Here is a 22,268-nt window from a genome sequence, read left to right as displayed (position 1 = left end):
ATAATTAGTTTAGTAATTATCACTAAGTAGATGACCCCATAGTGCAAATAATCTATTCATCTTTTTTTTTTAACTCCTTTAACTTAGGTTTGTATCACTGAGGACTGCACAGTCATTGCCTGTGTGGAATAATTAATTAGTGTAAGTAAAATTAATTTTTAAAAATAGAATTGTTACAGCATTAAAAATGTTTAATTAATCGACTGTTTCCTTAATTACTACCAACAGGGACTGAGTAACAGAGTATCACCCACATGAGCAGATTCTAAGGAACTCTGAAGTCCTCAAAACACAGGTGATAAGAAAGGAGCTAAAACCCTCTCTTAGATAAAAATAAATAAAATTCTTACACAAAAATAGATGGAAAATCAGGGTCCTCGTCTGCCCAGTTATAAAGATATGGCTAAAACAGGACTGTCAATAAATAAAGCTTTGCAAAGCTGCTTTCTGCCTTTTGTATGGGATGCGATGTTTTCATTTGCTATGTACTGTATATGGATTATTTTGACAGGACGGTCAGAATGTGGACAGTTTTGTAAAGTTATATGTTAATCAATTCAGTCAAACAGCAGAACTTATGGACAAGGGGGGCTGGAAGGCTGTGGCCCTTTTGTACTGAGAAAGCTTTCAGATTTGACTGCATTGTTAAAGGAGATGGATGCCTGGGAGTGTGAGCACTCAGCTGGTCTGGGCCAGCCATGATTCATCTGGAGGTTTTGTTTTACACTCTTTTAAGGCAAACTGGCCTTCCCTTTTAGAAGTAAAATATTTAGCAACTTTTACTTATTTTTATGGGGAATGTCTTGTATTTCATCTTTGTGAGCGGTTATGCAAAGTGCATGCATTGTTTTATTAGTTTGCTACTCTATATTTAAGTACATATATGTGTTTATGTTTGTAAGTGTAGCTTGGTTTTGCATTTTTCTGTTATTCTTTCATACTTGGAAATTTTGTTATGGTATTCAGAGTCTGTCATCTAAAAGGAGTGCTATCTAAGAAAAAAAACTGAATTGAGCAGAAAACCACATTTTGTTTTTGCATTTAGGTGAAAGACCACACTAGACAGACAGATGGGTAGATAAACAGGTATGAAAGATGGTATATGCCGACAGCCAGCCAGCCAGATAAGTAGATAGATAGATAGATAGATAGATAGATAGATAGATAGATAGATAGATAGATAGATAGATAGATAGATAGATAGATAGATAGATAGATAGATAGATAGATAGATAGATAGATAGATAGATAGATAGATAGATAGATAGATAGATAGATAGATCTTGATTTGTGAAATTCAACTTTTTACACACATTATTACCTATTTGTATGGAAATTTAAATTCATCATTGATGCTACTTACACTTTATATCAAATGGTTAACCTGACCGTGTTGAACTGAAATCATTCACTTTCATCAGACAGCCCCACCTTAAGCATGGATTCACTACTAACCAATCATTAGGAGATAAGCAGCATTTTCTACAACACCAAAGCATACCAGTAGATCCATCCATTCATTCATTCTTCAGGCCAGTTGGTTCAGCCCCATGGTTGTGGGAAGCAAATACAAATATGGTCAGTCAATAGCACTTTTATGGCAATTCAAGGGCTTTCTGTCAGCTTTGGCATCTGGTGATGGTCATCTAGGTTTGTGGCTTTGAAGCTGCAAATTCTTACCAAGGCTAATTACTTTAAAAGTCTGCCATGGTGAAGTTTTGTTTGGGTTTTAGTTACATTTCATAATTCAAAGTACATTTAAGTTAATGAGAAACCCCCGCATTTTGAACACAATGTTTTAAGTTAGTTTTAGTGGGAAATTACCAGTGCATATTTTGAATAGATACATACGGCTAAAGTTCAGATGATATGAAAATAATACGTATATTTTTTCCAATTTATTATAATGGATTGTTCATTAATCAGTATTATTCCATTAGGCGTTACTCCAAATCAGACAGTGAAGTAAAAAGATTTGTGGGGCAGCTACTAAACCTGGGTAAACCCAGAAAATGGCAGTTGAGCCAGTGATGATTACATGGAACCAATGTGTCAGAATATCATACAGTATGTTACACTTTTATGATACACCTCAGGTTGTACTGTACTGGCACTGCATTTAATAAGGGTGTCCTAATATCCCATATGTCCCTGCACAATCTGAATTATCAGCCTCAACTATCCCTGACTGCTGTACATTGAACTGCTATATTTATGCATTAATCCCATTACATCAATTCAAAGAGCCTGACCAATCACAAGGCTTGCAACAGATACTCACATCTACAGTATGTCTGTCAGGACTCCATCTGTATCTTGCCCAGAATTCATATTTGTCAGGCCTTTTGTTTTCCCCTGGCCCTTTTCCTTTTTATTTCCTAATTATTCTACAATTTAGGTCAGAGCAACCAGGGGTTAGACCTCAAACACAATCAGCTCTCTTAAGTGCTGTGTTTGTCAGGCCATAGTTACCTGAGAGGACTATAAAGGACTCCTGATGGCCACGGTTCTTCACTACAGCATTAGTTAGCTTTTGCTCATTGTGCTTCTTGATTATTCAGGATTCATCTGGTTTCGACCCTTGCTTTTTTTTGTTCTCCTGAAGTCAAGTCTTTCTGGTGTTAATTATTTAATAATTCACTCAGTTGTCTCCTTTAGTTTTCTTTTTTTTATTTTTGTACTTATTTAGATTGTCCTGCGGTGGGTTGGCACCCTGCCCAGGATTGGTTCCTGCCTTGTGCCCTGTGTTGGCTGGGATTGGCTCCAGCAGACCCCTGTGACCCTGTGTTCGGATTCAGCGGGTTGGAAAATGGATGGATGGATGGATACATGTATGCTAAAAATTAGTGGAAAACTTGTGAACGCATTTAAATTTTGTCATGCATATGAGAGTGTGTTGTGGGCTCTACCCAGTAGAACATAAATTGGGGTTGTGCTGAAGCACATCTACTAACCTCTCTTTCTCTTCCAACTCAAGAATGGAGATGCAGTCGAGAGAGGAATAATGACTGAATAAGTATTGAATTAAAGAATATTTGTTTTATTGTTTATTTCTTAGCTTGAAGAAAGTTTCTTTAAGTTAGTATTGCTACTGTTTGTTTAAGTGAATAGATTAGGAGTTTCTTTTCTGTTAATTTTGTCTTTTTCAATGAAGTAATAAATTACTTAAATTATCCTGTGGAGCTTTGGGACGCTTCTTTTCAGTCTTAACCTTGCTGCTTTAGAAGGTTATCGCGACAATGTCAAAGTACTTGCTGGCAAAAAGCAGCTTATGTTAATGGTCTTTGCACCCCTAAATAAAGAGAAGCATACAGTCCTTGGACAGAGAGCTGTACTGACTCAGAATGAGACAGTAGAGACTTTTAAAATGAACAGGAGCAGGAGATGAGATGTGCTCGAAAAAACTACCATGGGTCGTAACTGGAAAGGACAAACAATCAAACATCAAATTTTAAATGCAAACCTAAAATCAAAGTCTTGAAAAACAGAAAAATATTTGTTCTTAGCCAGGAATAGAGAGATCAGAAAGAAGCAACACACCCCAAACAGGAATCCTAATATTGGAAGCTCCATAACAGAATGTGCTAACTTTTATGCGGTGCTCTGGATGATGTCATACATCACACACTTACAAGTAACACTGGGAAGAATTGCTGTAGCAATAGCCAATGTGATCTCTAAAAAATAGCAATGCCCAAATCCAACAAAAATGGTGTTGTGATAAGACATTGTCAGCTTTTTAAATATTGTATAAGGCAACAAATGGATGTGAAAATCATACTCCTTGAGATTCAAAACCACATATTTCATGTACAACATCTATTCAGATCTCATAGGGAAGGCAAAAAATGAAGGAAACAGCTTATCATAGCAAGAGCATGGATCAAGTGTAAAATTTGGCACTCAGACACAGAATATCCAGCCCAGCATGTCCAGCTAAAACCAGCGTTTGCAAATTGTAGTGTAGCTGTCATTTAAGCTATCAGTAACTTTTTGACTAGTTTTGATTTCAGCAGTGTGCTCAGTAGTTTTCATGCATAATGCATTGTCTACAGTGTGCAGGTAGCATAGCCTATATGATTTAAAATGCTGTTCACGACACTTTGATAGACTTGTTGTGTGTGCAAGCAATGTAAATGTGGGTTTGTCACGCATGTGTGTCAGAGGAGCACCTTCCAGGTTTATCAGAGGTAAGCAATACCATACCAGGGTGAGAGGGGCACAGTCACTAATATCTTTGTCTCTTCTGTCATCCTCAGCAACGAGAAGATGCCTACCGAGGGCAACAGACTCAGACCCTAATGGTGGGGGGGTTTGTAAAAGAACAGAAACCCACAGCTCCCAACAACAACCCATTTGACTTCTGTGATGAGAAGACTAATATATTTGTTTAAGTTTACTTTAATTCTGACTGTTTAAACGCCATTGAGCGTTTTTTTTTGTTTACCATTATTGTTATGGATTACAATGTGTAACCAGGCAGGCACCCCAACAATTTCTAGATGTGACGAGTGTCCTTCTAATCACCCACAGGGTGAAGGACACAGGTGTGCATTTAGATTCTGGTATTATAGCAGAGTATTTGAAACTATGCAAAAAATATATATATATATATATATATATATATATATATATATATATATATATATATGAATGAGCAACACTACTACACAGCCTATACTGGTTCCTGGTAAAAATTTTAACTCTAGCATTCTCTCGCTGCTCACATTGTCTCTTTACCTTCTGACCATGATGGTATGCCGAGTCCTGGCTTTGCCCCTTTCAGTTTTAAGATTACCAGCTCATTTTCTCTTGAGTGTCAAATCCGCCGCGGATACATACAATAAAAATCAACCTTTAGATACCACTTTAATTCACACATTGGCAGATTTTGGTGACATGGAAGTCTGAGGATTTTATGTTTATCAAGTTAAAATATAAGAGGATTAACTGTTTATGGTATAGAACCAATAAGTATGCATGTCGCAGTGCACTGTGAGCTTCAACTTACAGAAATGAAAGGGTGGAAGCAGTGGAGCCTGCTATACTATTACCACAGAACCCAGTGATTCCTTTTCACACCACCTCTCAGTTCATCATGGTGGGGAAAATTCTGAAAGTCACAACAAAGATGACAACACATCTGTGCACGGCAATCTTCTGGACTGCTGTACAAAGGAGCAATTTAATTATTTAAACTGCATAATGGTAAACTGAAATACAGCTTGTGTAAGTCACTGAATTCACTTGGCCCTTCTACAGTCAAGGACCCAACATCTCAGCTGTGCTATATAAATGGAGTAAGACAGACCTAGTCCACAAACTTCACCAGGAATGAAGATGAATATTCACAAAAAGGCTTAGCAATTTTCCATTAAAGGAAACTTCAAAAAAGAAACATCCTAGCTGAATCTGAGCAGGTTCTGTATTCTTTGTGCATACATTTGACAAAATCTGCACTTCTGGTTCAGGTTTGCTCGGCATCCTATCACTTATTTCTTTTTTATTTCACTTTTATATAATATTAATCAATTCTAAACAAACCCCACTTATTAAAAAAAATTAACGAGTGTAGCTATAACTTGCAGACATTTCCTTTTTGTATAAGCAACTGGATTTGAATCCTGGCCCCATCTGGGTTCAGTTTGCTTGTTCTCCCTTTTCTTATATTCCTAAGACGACTAGTTTGGGTTGAATCATTTTAATGGGTATGGATATGCCAGTGCCCTGCAGTGAACTGATACCCTGCCAAGGCTTGCTTTGTGCCTTGAGCCAATTGTACTCAAGTCGATTTCGGCTCCCATGACTCGATTTAGCGGGTTCACAAAAATAAAAGGATACACGCAAGGAACTTACTGACACTCTGTGTATTCATCCATACACTTTATGAAGTTTCTCAAACACTTTGAAACTCTAAAATGATTCCCATAGCAGGCAAGTGCTCTGTGATATTTGAAAATCTGAAAATAAATTCTGAGTTCTTCAAATTCTATATAAAATGTGAAATTGGTAAAAGAACTTGTAAATTATAATATGAAAAGTACATTACATCACTTATTAAACTGAAGAGCAAAAGAAAAAAGAAATGAAACTAAAGAAGTCAGAGAACAGATGTGCCATGAGATAGAGGATGTCAATAGAGGTCCGGTAAATGCAGACCCACCACCTTCGAGCACCGAGCCTGTCATGCACTGCTTCGCTCTTTTGCTCTTCATTAAATCGATACCTGGCTGGAGTGAAGCACAAAACATGTATCTGTGTGTCACCGTGCAGCCAGGCTAGTGCTAAACAGGTGAACTCCCTAAGCTGACCCTTTTGTTTAGACTAATGCTACTGTGTCAGATCAAATAACCTGCAAAATGATTAAAAATGCACCTAACAATTAATAATTATGAAAAATAAATAACAAACCTAAGTCACCAAGATACCAGATGAAGCCTTTCATGTCTGGAGTCTTACGTGAGCCATTGATGAACTGCTTCCTAAATGCACCTCTGTTTCAAGGTCAATAGATTGCGATTACTCATAAGCATACATGATAATAATGCAGAGAAAAGGAAAATAGCTTTTAGTGCCCACCATTTAATCTGTTCTGTTCAGTGAACCTGCTAGTGAACACAGAGGATAACAGCATCGGAGGGTCAGGGCATTTTAGAACTGCTTACCTTTGTTACAAAGTAAATAAAACAAAAGACTGGCATTCATGGCTTTGAGTAAAAGTAAATGAGACGACAAACAGGAATGACAAACACACCAAAGAAACAGACCTGCAAGGTATGAGGAGAGAAGACCATACTGCAAGGATGATGATTACTTGCTCTGCATTTTTTTTTTTTTTGCAGTCTGTATAAAATGGAATTTGTACATGAAAAAGCAAAAAGATGGAGCAGTCCCAGTGCCATGGAAAGCAAAAGGGAGCATTAACCCTCAAATGAACTGTTCTGGCCCCTAAGGTTTGGCCAAAAGGGGTTTTGAACACTTTTTTCCTATTTAATTTGCACCATAAAAGATAAGTGTACTTTATCAGATAACTACGCTGACTGCTAAATCACAGCAAAGGTGATCCGTCATCGCAGTACAAGTGCTCGTCCTCTCAGTTCACACCGACCCCATCCCATAGTGAATCACTTCAAGGGGGAATAAAAACAGCAGCTTTCATTGCTTACTAACAACCTGTTATTAGGCACTACTTGTTATTTATTATTAGGCAGTAATATTTCTATTGTACTATTATATTGTATTGAGGATTACTTGGGTTCTGTTCTGTGTATTGTATTGTATTGACCCCCTTTTTTTGACACCCACTGCACGCCCAACCTACCTGGAAAGAGGTCTCTCTTTGAACTGCCTTTCTCAAGGTTTCTTCCATTTTTCCCCCACAAGGATATTTTCTTTTTGGGAGTTTTTCCTTGTCTTCGTAGAGAGTCGAGGCTGGGGGGCTGTCAAGAGGCAGGGTCTGTTAACGCCCATTATGGCACTTCTTGTGTGATTTTGGGCTATACAAAAATAAATTGTATTGTATTATGGTAGTTTCTTAATGATCATTTATCAGTTATAGGGTAGAGTGCATTACTGGTGATTTGAGTTTTTTTGGAGTCTAACTGTTTGTTTAGTAAATGAACTGAGCAATAGATGTGGGCATTATACATGAAGTAACTGTCATCATCAAGTGTACACAGCATAAAATATATTCATTGTACATCATTCAATGAAAGTAAACAAGTATAAAGTGTACTGATTCCAGAGTAATACATTGCAATACTTTGGGGTGATACATGCACCCCATTCAATGATGGTTCCTGCCTTGCATAATTCCAAAAATTACCTAAGGCAGGGGACGTGGACCCAAAGGTGTTATTTTAGAAAAACTACAGCTTCATCCAGAATGTATTGTTGTGGTGTGATTACTATTGAAGACTGATTGACTGTTGTGAGCCAGCAGCAGCCAAGTTGGCTTAATTCAAATGAATTTTTCCGCACTGATGCTCACTTCAGTTCACACACTTAAAATGCATTTACTTGTACAGAGACTGTGCTACATAAATATGTACACTGAGTATGATGCAAAGTGAATAATGCACACCAAACAGGAGAAATATAGCACACACAATAAATTTATAGTAGGATTCATTTTGGACCCATCATGATGTGTAGTTTTGTTTTTTTAGAAACAGTATACTCGGGCTCCAGAGTGGTGTAGGTGTGCAAGGTAGCATGGCAGAGCAGCTCTGGGCAGAGCCGGCCCTAGACAATTTCGGGCCCGAAGCAAAGTGATACGCCTGCAGCTAGGGGGTCCGGGGCAGAGCCCCGGCCACCAAGCAATTTCCTGCATTCTGAGCTGCAGAAATGCGTTTTCCCGGCATCTACAACCATCACTTTTTGACGATTTCCGTTTGACACTGACAACCATAACCATAACACACTGACGGGAGCCAAATTCGCAGTCTGTCAGCGCAGACTGTTGTACAAGGCCCTGAGTGAAGGGTATGAGTGATGGAGGTCGGAGCGGGCCCGCATAAATGTCTTTAGTGACGATACATTAACAGATAAAGCTACATTTTAGCCAGCTTTTGCTGTTTCCACCAGGCAGCACGTGGAGGTAAATAGCTAGGCCAAGCACTTTTTTTTTTTGCTTTTTATATTTTTTATATATTTTTTTTATTTTATGAAGATGAGATCCACATTATTTTGTTTTTACATTTTTATTCGGTTTTAAAGCTTGTTTTTGGGTAGCGAAGAATTCATCTTTCGCTACTTTTTCTTTACGTTCTTGAGCACCTGATTTAAATTTCTTTGGCAGTGGAACTGAAGACATTTGGAATACAATTATTTCAAACTGTGGAAATTCTGCAAGGCCTAACTACTGTCTACAAGACGTTCTTTCTAACAAAATGGAAATATATTGATATGAAGGAAAGTGATGGCTTTACGAAGAGAAGGGCCCCTTTTATGCTCTGTCGAGAATGCAGTGCGGCGGAGCGGCCCTGACTGAAGCGTAAGTGGCTGCCTACTGAGGACAGAGGCACAGATGAGCCGTGGAGGCGGCAACAGGCGCGCGGGCCTGAGTGAAGCGTAATGAAGATTGGAGTGCCGAGTGGAGATGTCCACATGGAGTAATTAGGTGATGGAATATGTTGCTCGTGAATTATATATATAAAAAATTAGTAATAGAAGTTGGAGTGAAGGAGTCTGTTGCTCCATTGGGCCCTCTGCAGCAGCGTCGCATCACAAGAAAAAAAAAACATTGGGCGCAGTGGGCCCCCTCCAGCTGTGGGCCCGAAGCGTCGCTTCGCCCTAAGGCCGGCTCTGTTCTGTGGTGTTGATGGGGTGATCGGTCAATCATGTATTCACATGCAGATGTGGGCAGTTCAGCCGATTGGCTCATTAGCACTCTGGGGTCTGTAATCAACACAACTGCATTTCAATTAATATAAAAAGGAGACTGAGCAAGTAGATTAGAGATTGAAAACAAAAGGAAAAAGTTGACATTAAGGAAAGAAAGTACAAAGGTTACATTGAAGAAGAAAGAAGAAGTGGGGTGTGGCTGAGCCTGTGCTGTAATGAGGAGGTGACAGGCAGGCAGTCGGGAATGGCCCTAAGAGGAGTGAGTGGATGGTGCTCAAGGGGCACCCCAGGAACAGGAGTGACCAACAGCTCTGAGTGGGCTCCTCAGGGATGTTGGTGGTGGGGAAGGAGAAGGGCTTGTGGGGCTCCTGAAGACCCCTAAGGATGGCGATGTGGGACATGAGCCAGATGAGAGATGAGTGTGCCTGTCAGTGGACATCTCCTGTTGTAGAGCAGATCTGAAAGTGAGCAACAGGGAAATCAGTTTTGAAGGGAGGCTGGTTTTAATGAAACAGCTCATGTGTATTTTAACCCCAATGTTATTGTTGGATATGTATTCATTTGTTTATTGAACATGACTTTTACTGAAGATTTTTTTTATGTCAAGATGCACTGTACTTTGTGTTCAGACACTGTTGTTAAATAAAAACACTTTTGCACTTTGCACCTACCCTCGCTGCATCCTCACTGTCTGGGTCTTCCTTGAACACAACTATCGACAACCCGGGTTCAAAGGACATTACAGCAGATGCAACCAGCCCAGGCCATCACAGAATGTAGCATCTGAGTGATATGGGGGTACCAGACAAACTTATGTAACTTCCCAGTAAATTTCTTGTATAAAGGAATTGATTTTTACTTACATGTCTCCTCAGGTTTGTGTACTGGGTCCTCCCTGCATGGAGTTTGCATGTTCTCCCCATGTCTGTGTGGGTTTCTTCTAGGTGCTCCAGTTTCCTCCCACAGTCCAAAGACATACAGGTTGGGTGAATTAGTGATGCTAAATAGGCCCTTGTACTGTATGTGTCTGAGGTGTGTGTGTGTTTGCCCTGCGATGGACTGGCACCCTGGCCAGGTGTTGCCCCCTGCCAAACACCCTAAGCTTGCTGGGACAGGCTGCAGCACCTCCTGTGACTGTGATCTGGATTAAGCAGGTTAGAAAATTACCTGACATGACAGGTCTCCTCAGAACAGCTGACAATAATACCAATAAAATATACACACACATAAAAGGTGTGTTTAACCTGACTTGCAATCTATAAATACACTGGCCTGAGGATCTATGAATCTGGTACAACTAGGGGGCTCCGCCCCCTGCTCGCTTCGCTCGCCAACCCCTGGTCTTGGGTAACCCGAAATAGATTTGAAAGAGATTATTTATCTCCGTCAGTTGTGGTCTTTCGTTTTGAACCCGTGCCTGCTTTGGTTCTGCAGTTTCAGACGCGCGTTGTAGGTGCCTGAGTTCATTTATCTTATCCAGGTGGGCTTGTGTTTGTATCGTTGAGCTGTATTGTGTTTGAATTTGGTGTAAAGCGTTCAGCGGTTTGTACAATCCCAATGAGCACATTATTCCTAACTTCACTCCGCAGTAGTGCCACTCACAATATGGCGATGGCGCCTGCGCCTTTCGTACTATCTTTCTGGACCTGTGGGGCCTCCGTAGCCTCTCACGTTTGACTCTGGGGTGCAGGGCAGAATCCTCTTTTTTGTGTGGTTGTGTTGTTAGTGGTAGCTATGGGCGTGTTGTTGCTTCATTTCTCATTCACGTTAGTTGAGCTCTTTCGTTCTTGGGCCGTGACTCCTTCCTTAATTCACTATTTATTGTTGTTAAAAAAGAAAGTAAAGTTTTAGTAGCATATTTGCAATGTCTTCATCTGAACTGAAATACTTGTGTCTCCTCCCAGTGGCCCCCTTCAGAAATTTCAAATACAGATTTTTAGCTGGGAAGACAAAAGACCAAGCCTATCTCACACATTTACAGGACAAAAGACGCTGATGGAGAAGTGTGAAGCGATTTAAGGTGGGACGGATCTACGAGTTTTTTCGTAGGCTCTGGTAATTCTAGTGTTAAGGCAAATTTAGGACCCAGACCAGAAAGGGATACCATATGCGACAAACAAACCTGCATGTAGACCTTTGAAGCTGGGAGAGATGGGGACAATGTGACAATGTCAAACAGACGGGACGGTGGCCAGGCCAGGATCTCCACACAAGCTATCTGTAGTTGGAGGTGGAGAGTGCTACGCTAACCAGTGGGCCACCAAGCAATCTACGAGTGGAGTTAAACCATGTTGAGCAGATTATATGACACATGGTAAAATAAAATGAAAAGTCAAATTGAGATGGTGTCAGTACTCTGGAAATTCGTGAATACCTCCAGCGGCTAATACGCTTCCGTAAAAAATAGTGCGGATGATTCATCATAAAAGGGCAGGTCAAATCTTTTTTGCATTGGCGCGTTGATTTAAACTGAAAGAACCACAAACATCAGCACGAAACAAAACCTATGAAGTGAAGGGGGGAGTGAAACTCCATACAGACAAAAGACCGACTTTTGAAGGATTTAAGATAAAAAATGACGTACTGTATATTTGACATTTAGACGTGAAAGGTGAACAATGTCTGTGGCTTCGAAAGCCGATACAGAAGACTCGGAGACGTTAAATGTGTAGCGGACTCAAAACCATTATTACACGTTCGATGGCTACAAGGTTTAGATGTGCCGCGGAGAATAATAATAATAAATAATAATAATTCATTACATTTATATAGCGCTTTTCTCAGTACTCAAAGAATAAATAGAATTAACAAATGAACCGTATTATGACACACAGATTTCTTTAATAGAAAATACGCTTAGGGGAGCTGGGTGCTAACGATATCGCCTCGCAAATCCCTCAATACGTCTGGTCTGGGTGTAATAAATGCACGTTCTCCGCGTGACCCTGCTCGTGTTCTCCAGTTTAAACCCCCTCTCCCTGCATAGTAGCGAATGAAGCACAGTGGGGTGTACGTGAGTGCCGCCCGGCGTGAACTGGCACCCCATTCAATGATGGTTCCTGCTTTGCGTCCGACCTTTCTGACATACTGTACATAGCGCAAACTGAAGATGAATAATGGATGGTGTACGGTGCTTACTCAGGTGTGTGAAAACCGTGGGACTGACATGCCCTAAAAGGGGAAGGAACATGGAAAATTCTAATAAGGTACTCTAACTCAGGTACACGCCTTTGTTTTATCCGATGCCTATATTTAATTGGATTCATTCTTTAAGCAACCTGATGTTTCCCAATTTCCTTGTTTTGTTGTCAACTTTATTACACAAGTGAATTTGATCATTTTTTACTTGAATGTAGCAGCCCTAGCAAGCCGGCGTAGGCGTATAAATACCATACGTGTGACGCAGTACGATAAAGTCCTAAAAATCTAACACCTAATAGCATACCAGATAGGGGACTAAATGTAGTAAGCATTTGTATATGTCAATTCAGTGTTTTTTATCTTGATTTTGTAGATTGTCATCATCATGATGATTTGTGTTCTGCTTTTTAAGATATAATTGACGCAATAAGTCAAGCAAGAGGACACCTTTTATTGGCTAACTGAACCGATTACAATATGCAAGCAGGTAATCCTACCTGAAGAAGGGGCCTGCCTCCTTTGCATCGAAAAGCATGCATATTGCAATCGGCTCAGTTAGCCAACAAAAGGTGTCATCTTTCATGACTTCTCGTTACATCCGTAATGCCTAACACGGTACCGAACCCAACTGTTAATGATATAATTGAGTAAATGAGCACGCCTGTGGGTCTGAACCTCATTCAGTGGCGCTTGCAGTGATGTCTACTCGGCGTTCAATTTAATTATTAGGATACAATTAAGAAAGTAAACTTCACGCGCTAAAGTTATGGCAAAATACAAATAGGTGTGAATTTCATCCTATTGCGCGTTTTTAAATCAGAACATTGCAACTGCATGCTACTCAATCAAACAAATAAAAGATACAATTTAATTCAAAATCAATACAGAGAAAACGGATAAAAGCAAAAGAAGATTCAAACCCTATCAAAGCCCACTAAATATTATTATGTAAACGGTAACAGTGAATATAAAAAGCGCGCTGTTTTCCTTTTTAAAATGCAGAGTAAGAAAGCGAACATTTATTTCGGGCCAAATAGAGGTAAAACGGCTCGGTCTTTGTGAAAGCGATTGGGACAAAGCCCTGCAGCTGAAGTGAGCCTTGGGCTGAACGTGAGAACCACTGCCGTAAGTCCCACATGGAATCAATTGACAAGTAATAAATTTAGGACATGAGTCCTCCATTACGGGCCTAGAAGACCGCAGTGGCTGCAGGTTTTCGTTTCAATCAGTTTCGGAATTAGAAGAACGCTGGTCTAGCAGATCATGAAACCTGGTATTTAATTATATGGTTTGTTAGTGCTTTCGTTCTCCCAAGACAAAAATTGTAAAACTTTACCCAAATGTTTTGTGGTCCCTTCCCTGTCATTTATTTCAAAACATTGCATTAACGGATACCTGATAATAAACGTGCATAGCATGTTTTAAATGGAAGCACATTAGCAATAAAGCTGCTGGTTCCTCATTAGAAACTCATGACAAGCAAATATTAATATGGTTAATATTTACTTATTACTAAATAATGAGGGGTACGTTTTCTGTTATCGTGACGCAAATAATAGAAAAGTGCCTAATCAGGTTCTAACTTAAAACATTGGTTAGGGAGAAAAAAAAAATCAGCCAATGCGAACCTCCCGTAATCGAGTTATTGCTGAAACAAAAAAAATTATTTAAACGTTTGAAAAAACTTTACGTATTCCTTCAATATTTCCTTTCTGTATTCTAATTAACCATAAAAGAATCGGCATCGGGCAAAACAGAAATCAAAAATAAATCATTGTTCCCTTTAGCCACCCATTTTCAAATGCATTACTTTAAACGTCGCTTTATGATATCTGATTAAATATTCTCAACTGTCCGGAGTCTGGGAGAAATCTGGAACCATCAGATCAGATCAAATAGCCTTTTATTGTCACTTCACTATATGTGCAACCATCTGTTATTGACTGGTTTTACTGGCGAGCTAAAAAGAAAATGTCTGAACAAGTGGGGCTGGAAGTGCCGCGCTAAAGAAGGGAAAGGATGCGAAAATCCGTGGTTATTTTTTTAATTGATGTTTCTTTAAAACGTACACTTATTTCAAGCTGACAGAACTTGAAACCATTCCTATCCTTAAGCTTCGTGAACTTAAATGAAACAACTTAATCTACAAAAAACAACTTGAACTACAAGAGAATAAAATGCGTGGCGTGTTAGTTGTTGGTTAGAGCAGTGCCTGAAGTGGGGAAAGAACTGGCGGTACTCCTTGTTGTTTGGCTGGGAACTGCTGAAACTACTTAGAAAAGGAGGGCTGGCTGGACCCCCCTTGGAAATGTGAAAGTGATGATGATGATAAATTTAATATACGAATAGGTAATGCGGTACTCATAAAGCCAGATGGGGAAGTGCCGGTACCGAATATCGGCGAGTACCGCTCCGCTGCCTATAATGTAGTATAACGGCTCGGTTATTCTTGCTTGGTTATACATATATACCTACTATAAACATTATACGATAACGTAATCCTTAAACCCCAGTCACTAAAACCGTTTTAGTAAAACGACTTAATTTTGCTTTTAGGGTGATGGAACTAGCTAGTCGAGTTTAAATTTTCCAACATCAGCCCTAACTCCTAAAATATTGGTTCTATAAAGGCACGTACTGGGTTGTGTGGTTCCCCGTTGAACCATCGCTTGACAAAGAGCCACTTTATTCTGGCAAGGGATCTTTGAAAGTTAAATTGGTTCTTTGGGCATTGTAAAGGTTCAAATAGGTGGAAAGCAGCAATCTGTAATAGGCTACCTAGTAGGATACTGACCGATCAAGAACATATGAGATTAGCCTGATTTATTGCATCCAGTAAGAGTTCTTTTAAAATCAGAAACCTAATGGTATTTTACAAATTGATTATCGTCTGTTCTTGGTTATTTATGGATCCCGATGCGGGTGTAAACGAATAACGGTTGATTCTGGAACTTGCATGTGGATGGTTATTTTCGGAACCAAAAATGTTTCCCCAATGGCACTGCACTGAAGGATCAGTTTGGCACCTTTTATTTATAAGAGCGCATAATCAGCCGTCACCTACCCTGTTACTCAGTCAAATGCTGCTTTCCAAAAACCATAAATCATGCGCTACATCGTTACTTCGCTATCACATTTGTATGAAGTTGTAGAAAAATAAGGGGAGCTGCCAAAAAAACTCCAAGGCACGGAGACAACGCATTGAGCGGGACATTCGAGCTCACCGTGCCGGATTTGAGAAGCTGGGGCACTAACTGCTGCGCCACTGTTCCGCCCTACCCGTTACACTAGCCTTTGTGATTTCGTGTGAGAACATTCAAAATATACACGAAGGGAGATCATTCAGTCCATCGGGCTCGTTTGGTGAGCTAGTCTTTCTCAAAATGTCATCGTTCACGTTTTCAAGCGGTTTCAGGGTATTCACTTAAGCTTCGCGATTGTCCGTTTCATCCCAGATTCAAAGATCCTGTTGTTAATAATTCAACGTTGAGATTTTTCTTTATCTTTACTGAATTACAATACCCGCCACCACTAAGCAGGCCAGTCTTTTAACCCAAAAGCCTCTCCACCATAAAACGGATGGTTAGAAATGTTGAGTATTTTGCAATGTTTAAAAACACTGCAGATCTCCTGGAAAGATACTTTATCTCACCCTCACATTCAGATAGTTACCTCCGCCCGTCCATCTACGTGTAAAGTTTCATCCGCCCGCACATTTTCTACGGTTCTTCTAAAACGAGCCGTCACGAGTTCTTCGCTTCTTGGCTCTGGCCAGTGCCAGGGGTTTTCGGTGCCCTCGAGTTGTTACAGCGATAGCGGCCCCATGACCTTTGACTGCCCACCCTCAAGTTTCTTTTGGAGCAGCAGAGGACAATCTCGGTATATGGGATGTTTTGCATTTTTCTTCTTGTTGTTCTTCCTCATCGCCGGCGCCTGCTGCCCCACTTTGAAGGGCGTTTTATAAAAAGAAAGAAAAAAAACAACTGGAATTGAAAGATGTCCTCCGTCTTCTAGTTTGGGGAAAACGCGTATCCTTCCACTAAATGAGCTTTCTCGTTTTCTGTGATTTGAAAGTTGCAACAGTTTTAGAATGATCGCCTTAGTTCTTCCATTGCAACTCTAAACATTGACTTGGGGGGAAAATTAAATGTAGATGTTAAAATGCGCGCGTATCTAAAATTGAATCCTTAGTTTATATAGCGCCTTCAATAAAAAAATCTGTTAAATAGCGTATCCGGTGGAGAACACGGTCATACACCATTCTAAGCAAGTCACCTAAATATCCGAAGGCATACTGTCGAATGGACACACACGGTATTATTGGGCAGGTTACAGGAAGAGAAATGAATGACACAGCACGAGCGCTAGAATTTGTTTCACACGAGGACGTTTTCTCAACCCGATCGCTTTTTAAATGCACTTTAGTCGCCGAAAATTGAATCTGTCACAGCCGGACAAAGCTAGGGAAACAAAGCCACGTGCGTGCTGGAGAAGGTGGAACGGCCGAGGAAAACCCCTCTGAGCACGGTGTGTCACGCAAACCGCACACCGATACCGACAGGGCAGGATTTGAACCAGTGCCGTGCTTATGGGATGACGCATTTGAAGGTCAGTCAAGTAAAACTTGAAAGCTTGTGAATTTCCCCCTGGGATTAATAAAGTATCTATCTATCTATCTATCTATCTATCTACTATCTATCTATCTATCTATCTATCTATCTATCTATCTAAAACGGAACATTTAGCTTTGGATGTGGCTCGTTTTCTTCAGTCCCATTTCAAGCCAGTCTGTCTCATCAAACACGACCATTTATCCTTTTCTTTCTTTCTTTCTTTCTTTTCTTTCTTTCTTCTTCTTTCTTTCTTTCTTTCTTTCTTTCTTTCTTTCTTTCTTTCTTTAATACTGTTAATCATTTCTTCCTAGTTGTTTGCTTCTGTTTATTTTCATAGCATTTCAAAAACCTGAAAGGGCTTATTTAACAAAGCGCACATGGGCAAACGGTTAAAAACTTTATAGTGTCCCTAAAGTTGGAGTAAGAAGGATCTCTAAATGGATATATATATATATATATATATATATATATATATATATATATATATATATATATATATATATATATATATATATATATATATAGATGTTTTTTATAAATTTTTAACTGAAAACAGTTATCAAGAAAAATATATTTAAAAAGTGTGAAAAGTGCACACCTTTACTAATACCCCATGACTTGGATTAAGCAAGTTTCAGAAATGTATGACATAAAAAAGTGCATATGAAACAGTGAGTAAAGTGAGAGGAGCATAAAAAATGGAAAAAACACTACATGTTCAGATTTTCTGTTCAGTATAAATCTTCTCTCTCCTGCTATCCATTATACACAAACACACTCAAATATAAGCACATGCATGCATAACTACATACTGTCAAATATACCAAAGACAAAATGCATTTTTACACAACAGACTGAAGACAATCTGACCTGCTGCAGTGACCCCCGAAGATCAGTTTCCTCTTCTCTCCTCTCCGACACAGTCCTTTAATCTCCCTTTCCTTACAATTCAGGAAATTATAGGACATTCAAGGTCTGTATTTCTGCCTCCTGGTCCTGCTGCTTCTGTAACTCCAAGCTCCAAGGAGGCTCCTTTTATAATAAACCTGCAGCTTGACTCAGAGTATCCACCTTCTCCGATTCACCTTCAATAGTGTTCTTTGGGGGGGGGGGGGGGGGGGGGGGGGGGGGAGGATTATCAAGCACTCTTTAAATTAGAAATAAGAACACATTTTCCACACTATTGAGCCGTAATTAAAAGACTGATGTGATAGCTTCCAATTGAGAACTTTACCCTTTTAGTTTTATTTTTGATAGTTTTTGTCACTATGTTGTTAAATGCTGTGCTTGATTAAATTTGACATTCACATAGCTAGAATAATTGCACAGGTCTTTTATGCAGTTAAATCTTATAAAATCCCTGACACCTGGAAAGGCTGATGTGACTTAATCGAGGCGTTTCCAAAAACAGCCTCTAAATACTACATTAGTCGCACTCGCACGAGGGGATGTATGGAATAACACATGTAATACGTTACAGGATTGTGCATTTTTTACAATTAATTTAATTTGACTTTCAAGAGTGGGGAAATCTTCCCAAGTATTCTTTAAAATATTCACTTCTTGTTGCGTGTGAATTAAACTTTAGAATTAAAATGTTAAGCGGTGAAAAAAGTAAACCTGTTAAAAAGGCAGACAAAACATCCACGACACAACTTTGCATACATAAAATCGAACTGATGATAAGCACATGCAAGTAAGAATTTCACTGTACTCTGTACGTGTGGCAATGACCGCATAAACTGATAATGTTGGTTTTTGTGAATTGCTTTGATATATTTACATTTTTTAAAATATCTTTTCATTTAGTATTTTCCTCTTTCTATCATTTTGTAATTTTGTTTTCATGTTTTTTTTTTTTTTATGTCAGTTTGGTTAATGGTCTTGTCTTTTGTTTGATGAGCCCAAGATGGTGGGACAGCCTAATGCAGCAGCTGATGAAGCTGCATGTCTTGGCCTCTACAATTACTCTGCATGCCTCGGCTCAGGCTTTAGTCCACCCTGCTCATGTTGTTCGATTCCCATTTCTATTCACCTTTTTTCTTGTAAGTTTTATTGGCCTTCAGACCTTTACATTTATAATCCTGGTTTTGTATTTTTGGTTATGTTTCTTGATTTTTTTGTATCTCAGATTTGAATTTGCTTCATGTTTAATTTAAAACTGAGGTAACACAATAGTTAGCTTTCATTTTTGGACTTTTGTTTTAATTTTTGGCACTTTGGACATTTCCTTAGATCAAGAATTGTTTTTGAACTTTTTCGATTTAAGTAAAATTGTTACTTGTTTTGTTTCTTTTGGTCAGGGGTTTACCATTTCTCTATTCTTTGTGATAGGTCTCAGGCCTGTTTTGAAGAATTCCAGCCATTGTGAAGTTGTGGGCCTGAATCACAATAGATTTGGCTCTCCACAGACGTGAACCTTTTACTCCTGGTTAGTTGGTCTTTGAGGTAAATATTTGGAGACATAAATTCTTCTACAGTATCTGGCAATGTCTCATTATCTATCTATCTATCTATCTATCTATCTATCTATCTATCTATCTATCTATCTATCTATCTATCTATCTATCTATCTATCTATCTATCTATCTGTTGTCACACATGCGCGATTGGGAGGAAGCCAACAAGCCCTAAGATAAAGAAAACATCGCAAGATGAAGGGTTATTGAAAGGTACTAACTTCTCATTCTCGCTCTCTCTCTTCTCAGCCACAAAGAAGACAAATAATCCTATACGCACCCATTCCAGCACTCAAAACTTCCTCTTCCATACCCTGCTGTTTTGTTCATTAGTTTTGTTTCACCTTGTCCATCAGACAATATATGGGCATTTCCCCAACACTTTGTGATGACTGGAGTCGGTTTATTTCACAATTGGCATAGTTGACAGGATTGATTATTCCCAACATGTCAGAGGAAAAAGACCTTGTGACAGTCAAGACACAGCTTGGGGTAACCAGGACCCAGCTGGCAGAAGCAGAGGCACGGGCAGCTGCGGTGGTAAGGTTGGAGACTCCTCGGTCTCTGCCCCCTCAGTTAACCTACCTTACTGAGGGGGATGACGTGGAAACGTATGTTTTGATATTTGAGCGCACTGCAAAGCGCAGTGCTTGGCCGAGGTCGGAGTGGGCATACCTCCTGGCACCCTATCTGAAAGGGGAGACATAGAGGGCTTACTACAACCTCTCCAAGGAGCAGGCCGCCGATTACCCCAACCTGAAATTGAAGGTCTATAAGCGCTATGGCATATTGGGAGCGTAGCAGGCAAGAGACTGGCAGGAGTGGCAATTTGACCCAGACAGACCGATAAGGTCTCAGGCTTTAGAGGTCTAGGGTAAGATTGGGTGCTGGCTAAGGCTTGACGTTAACACCGCCTAGCAAGTGGTTGAGCTGCTGGCCTACGAGACATTTATTAATGCCCTCCCAGAAAAAATCGACGAGCAGGTCCGCAAACAGAGCTTCCCTAATATGGATACTCTGATCGAGGTGGTGGAGTGTCTTTGGGCGGTCTGTAAGTCGGGGGGGATCGTTGGGGTCCGCTCGTCAACCTAGACAGGTTCATGCTGCAGCCCCTGAGCCCACCCGACAATACACAGAATCTCAGACACGGAGAAAAAAGAAAGCACACAATCCTCCCCGCTGTTTCAAGTGTTGGGGGATTGGGCATATGTTCCTGGCGTGCCCGGTGGAGCCCATGGACTGCTCCCACACTGTAAATTCCCATATACAGGAGTAGTTTTACTGAATGGCCATTGGGTTACCGCTATGTTTGATTCCAGGAGCAACATATCTATTGTTGCTTGCTGTTTTGTCTTACCCCGATAGTGGCTCAACTTTAAGACCAGTCTAAGGTGTATTCATGGGGACACCTGTTTTTACAAGTCTGGTAATTGCACGGTCACGGTGTACGGTTCTGTGGCCCGCCTGGTTGTAGCCGTCCATCCGGGTCCACCTTACCCGGTAATATTAGGAGGGAACTGGTCGCACAGTATCAGTGGTAAAGATAGTGCTCCTGTACAGGACCCATGCGTCGACTCAGTGTGACAAGGTCAAGGGATCCCAAGGTGGGCCGGAGGTCGTAAGCACTACCGACCCACCGGTGCGTCCTGAAACCCCGCCCCTTGAGGTCGACGTAGATCCCACCCAGTAACTGGCTTCTCAGTTCAGACTAACGCCGTCCTCCTTTAAACGGGAGCAGTGGAATGATGATTCCCTAAAAAAACACTAGAAAAGCAGTCACCTCAGTTAATGGACAGGTGTCCCTGAATCCCAATCCACGAATGCCCTACTTCGTTATCTCAAATGATCTCTTGTATTGAGTGGTGGAACATGAGGGGGAAATGAGGTTGTTGTTGCTAGTGCCGCGGACCTATCGTCACCAGGTTCGTGAATTAGCACATGCCCACCTATTCGGTGCCCATCTAGGCACCGAAAAAAACTCTGGAGCGGATTAAGCTCCAATTCTATTGGCCAGGGATAAATAAGAAGGTCTGACGCTTCTGCACTTCATGTCATAAATTCCAGTTGCCTCAGATTCCTAGGAGGGGACAGGGCTCCTCTCATCCCCATCCCTTTAGTAGATCTTCCCTTTGAACAGATCGGCATCGATCTCATAGGTCTAATCGAATCCTCGCCCTGAGGCCATAAGTATATATTGGTCATGATAAACTACGCCACTTGGTTTCCAGAGGCTGTTCAGCGACATCGAAAAATATCGCACGGGAATTAATAGGGCTATTCACTCGTGTTGGAATCCCCAAAGAGAAACTACCTGACCAAGGGACTCCCTTCACTTTGGAGGCATTCAAGGAGGTGGCCAAGTTACTGAGAATTAAGCGTCTGAAGACATTGGTCTACCATCCGCAAACCGACGATTTGGTGGAACAATCAATCAGACTTTAAAACAAATGCTACTCAAGGTAGTTAGCGAGGATGGAAGAAACTGGGACCAGTTACTCCCCCTCGTAGTTTTCGTCTATCGGGAAGTCCCTCAGACCTCTACAGGGTTTTCTCCCTTTGAGTTGTTATACGGAAGGCAACCACGAGGTCTTTTGGATATGCTTAAAGAAGGATGGGAAAAAGAGGTCCTCCATACCTCTAATATTTTAGAATATATCGCGCAATTACGAGATAGATTGGCCAAAATTAGACCAGTGCACAAAGAACATCT

At 40.4% G+C, this 22,268-nt stretch overlaps 1 protein-coding gene across 2 annotated transcripts in view; it reads right to left on the bottom strand.

The window, feature by feature from the left end:
• Positions 1 to 18,118, bottom strand: part of pomca (proopiomelanocortin a) — a 28,880-nt gene extending 10,762 nt beyond the window's left edge. Inside the window, exon 1 of one of the 2 annotated variants that reach the window (XM_028796768.2) lies at positions 17,970 to 18,118. In XM_028796768.2, coding sequence (XP_028652601.1) covers positions 17,970 to 18,067 — 98 coding nt within the window. In that variant the 5' untranslated portion in view covers positions 18,068 to 18,118. Of the gene's footprint in view, positions 1 to 12,483; positions 12,515 to 17,969 lie in introns of those variants that run through there. The other variant, XM_028796770.2, reaches the window with a different exon arrangement.
• Between the last annotated feature and the right edge of the window lie 4,150 nt (positions 18,119 to 22,268).

This window comes from Erpetoichthys calabaricus, chromosome 3 (assembly GCF_900747795.2).
Source record: "Erpetoichthys calabaricus chromosome 3, fErpCal1.3, whole genome shotgun sequence".
Classification (NCBI taxonomy): domain Eukaryota; kingdom Metazoa; phylum Chordata; class Cladistia; order Polypteriformes; family Polypteridae; genus Erpetoichthys; species Erpetoichthys calabaricus.
Note: the sequence above shows the minus strand (reverse complement) of the source record. Positions and strands in the feature narration are given on the sequence as shown.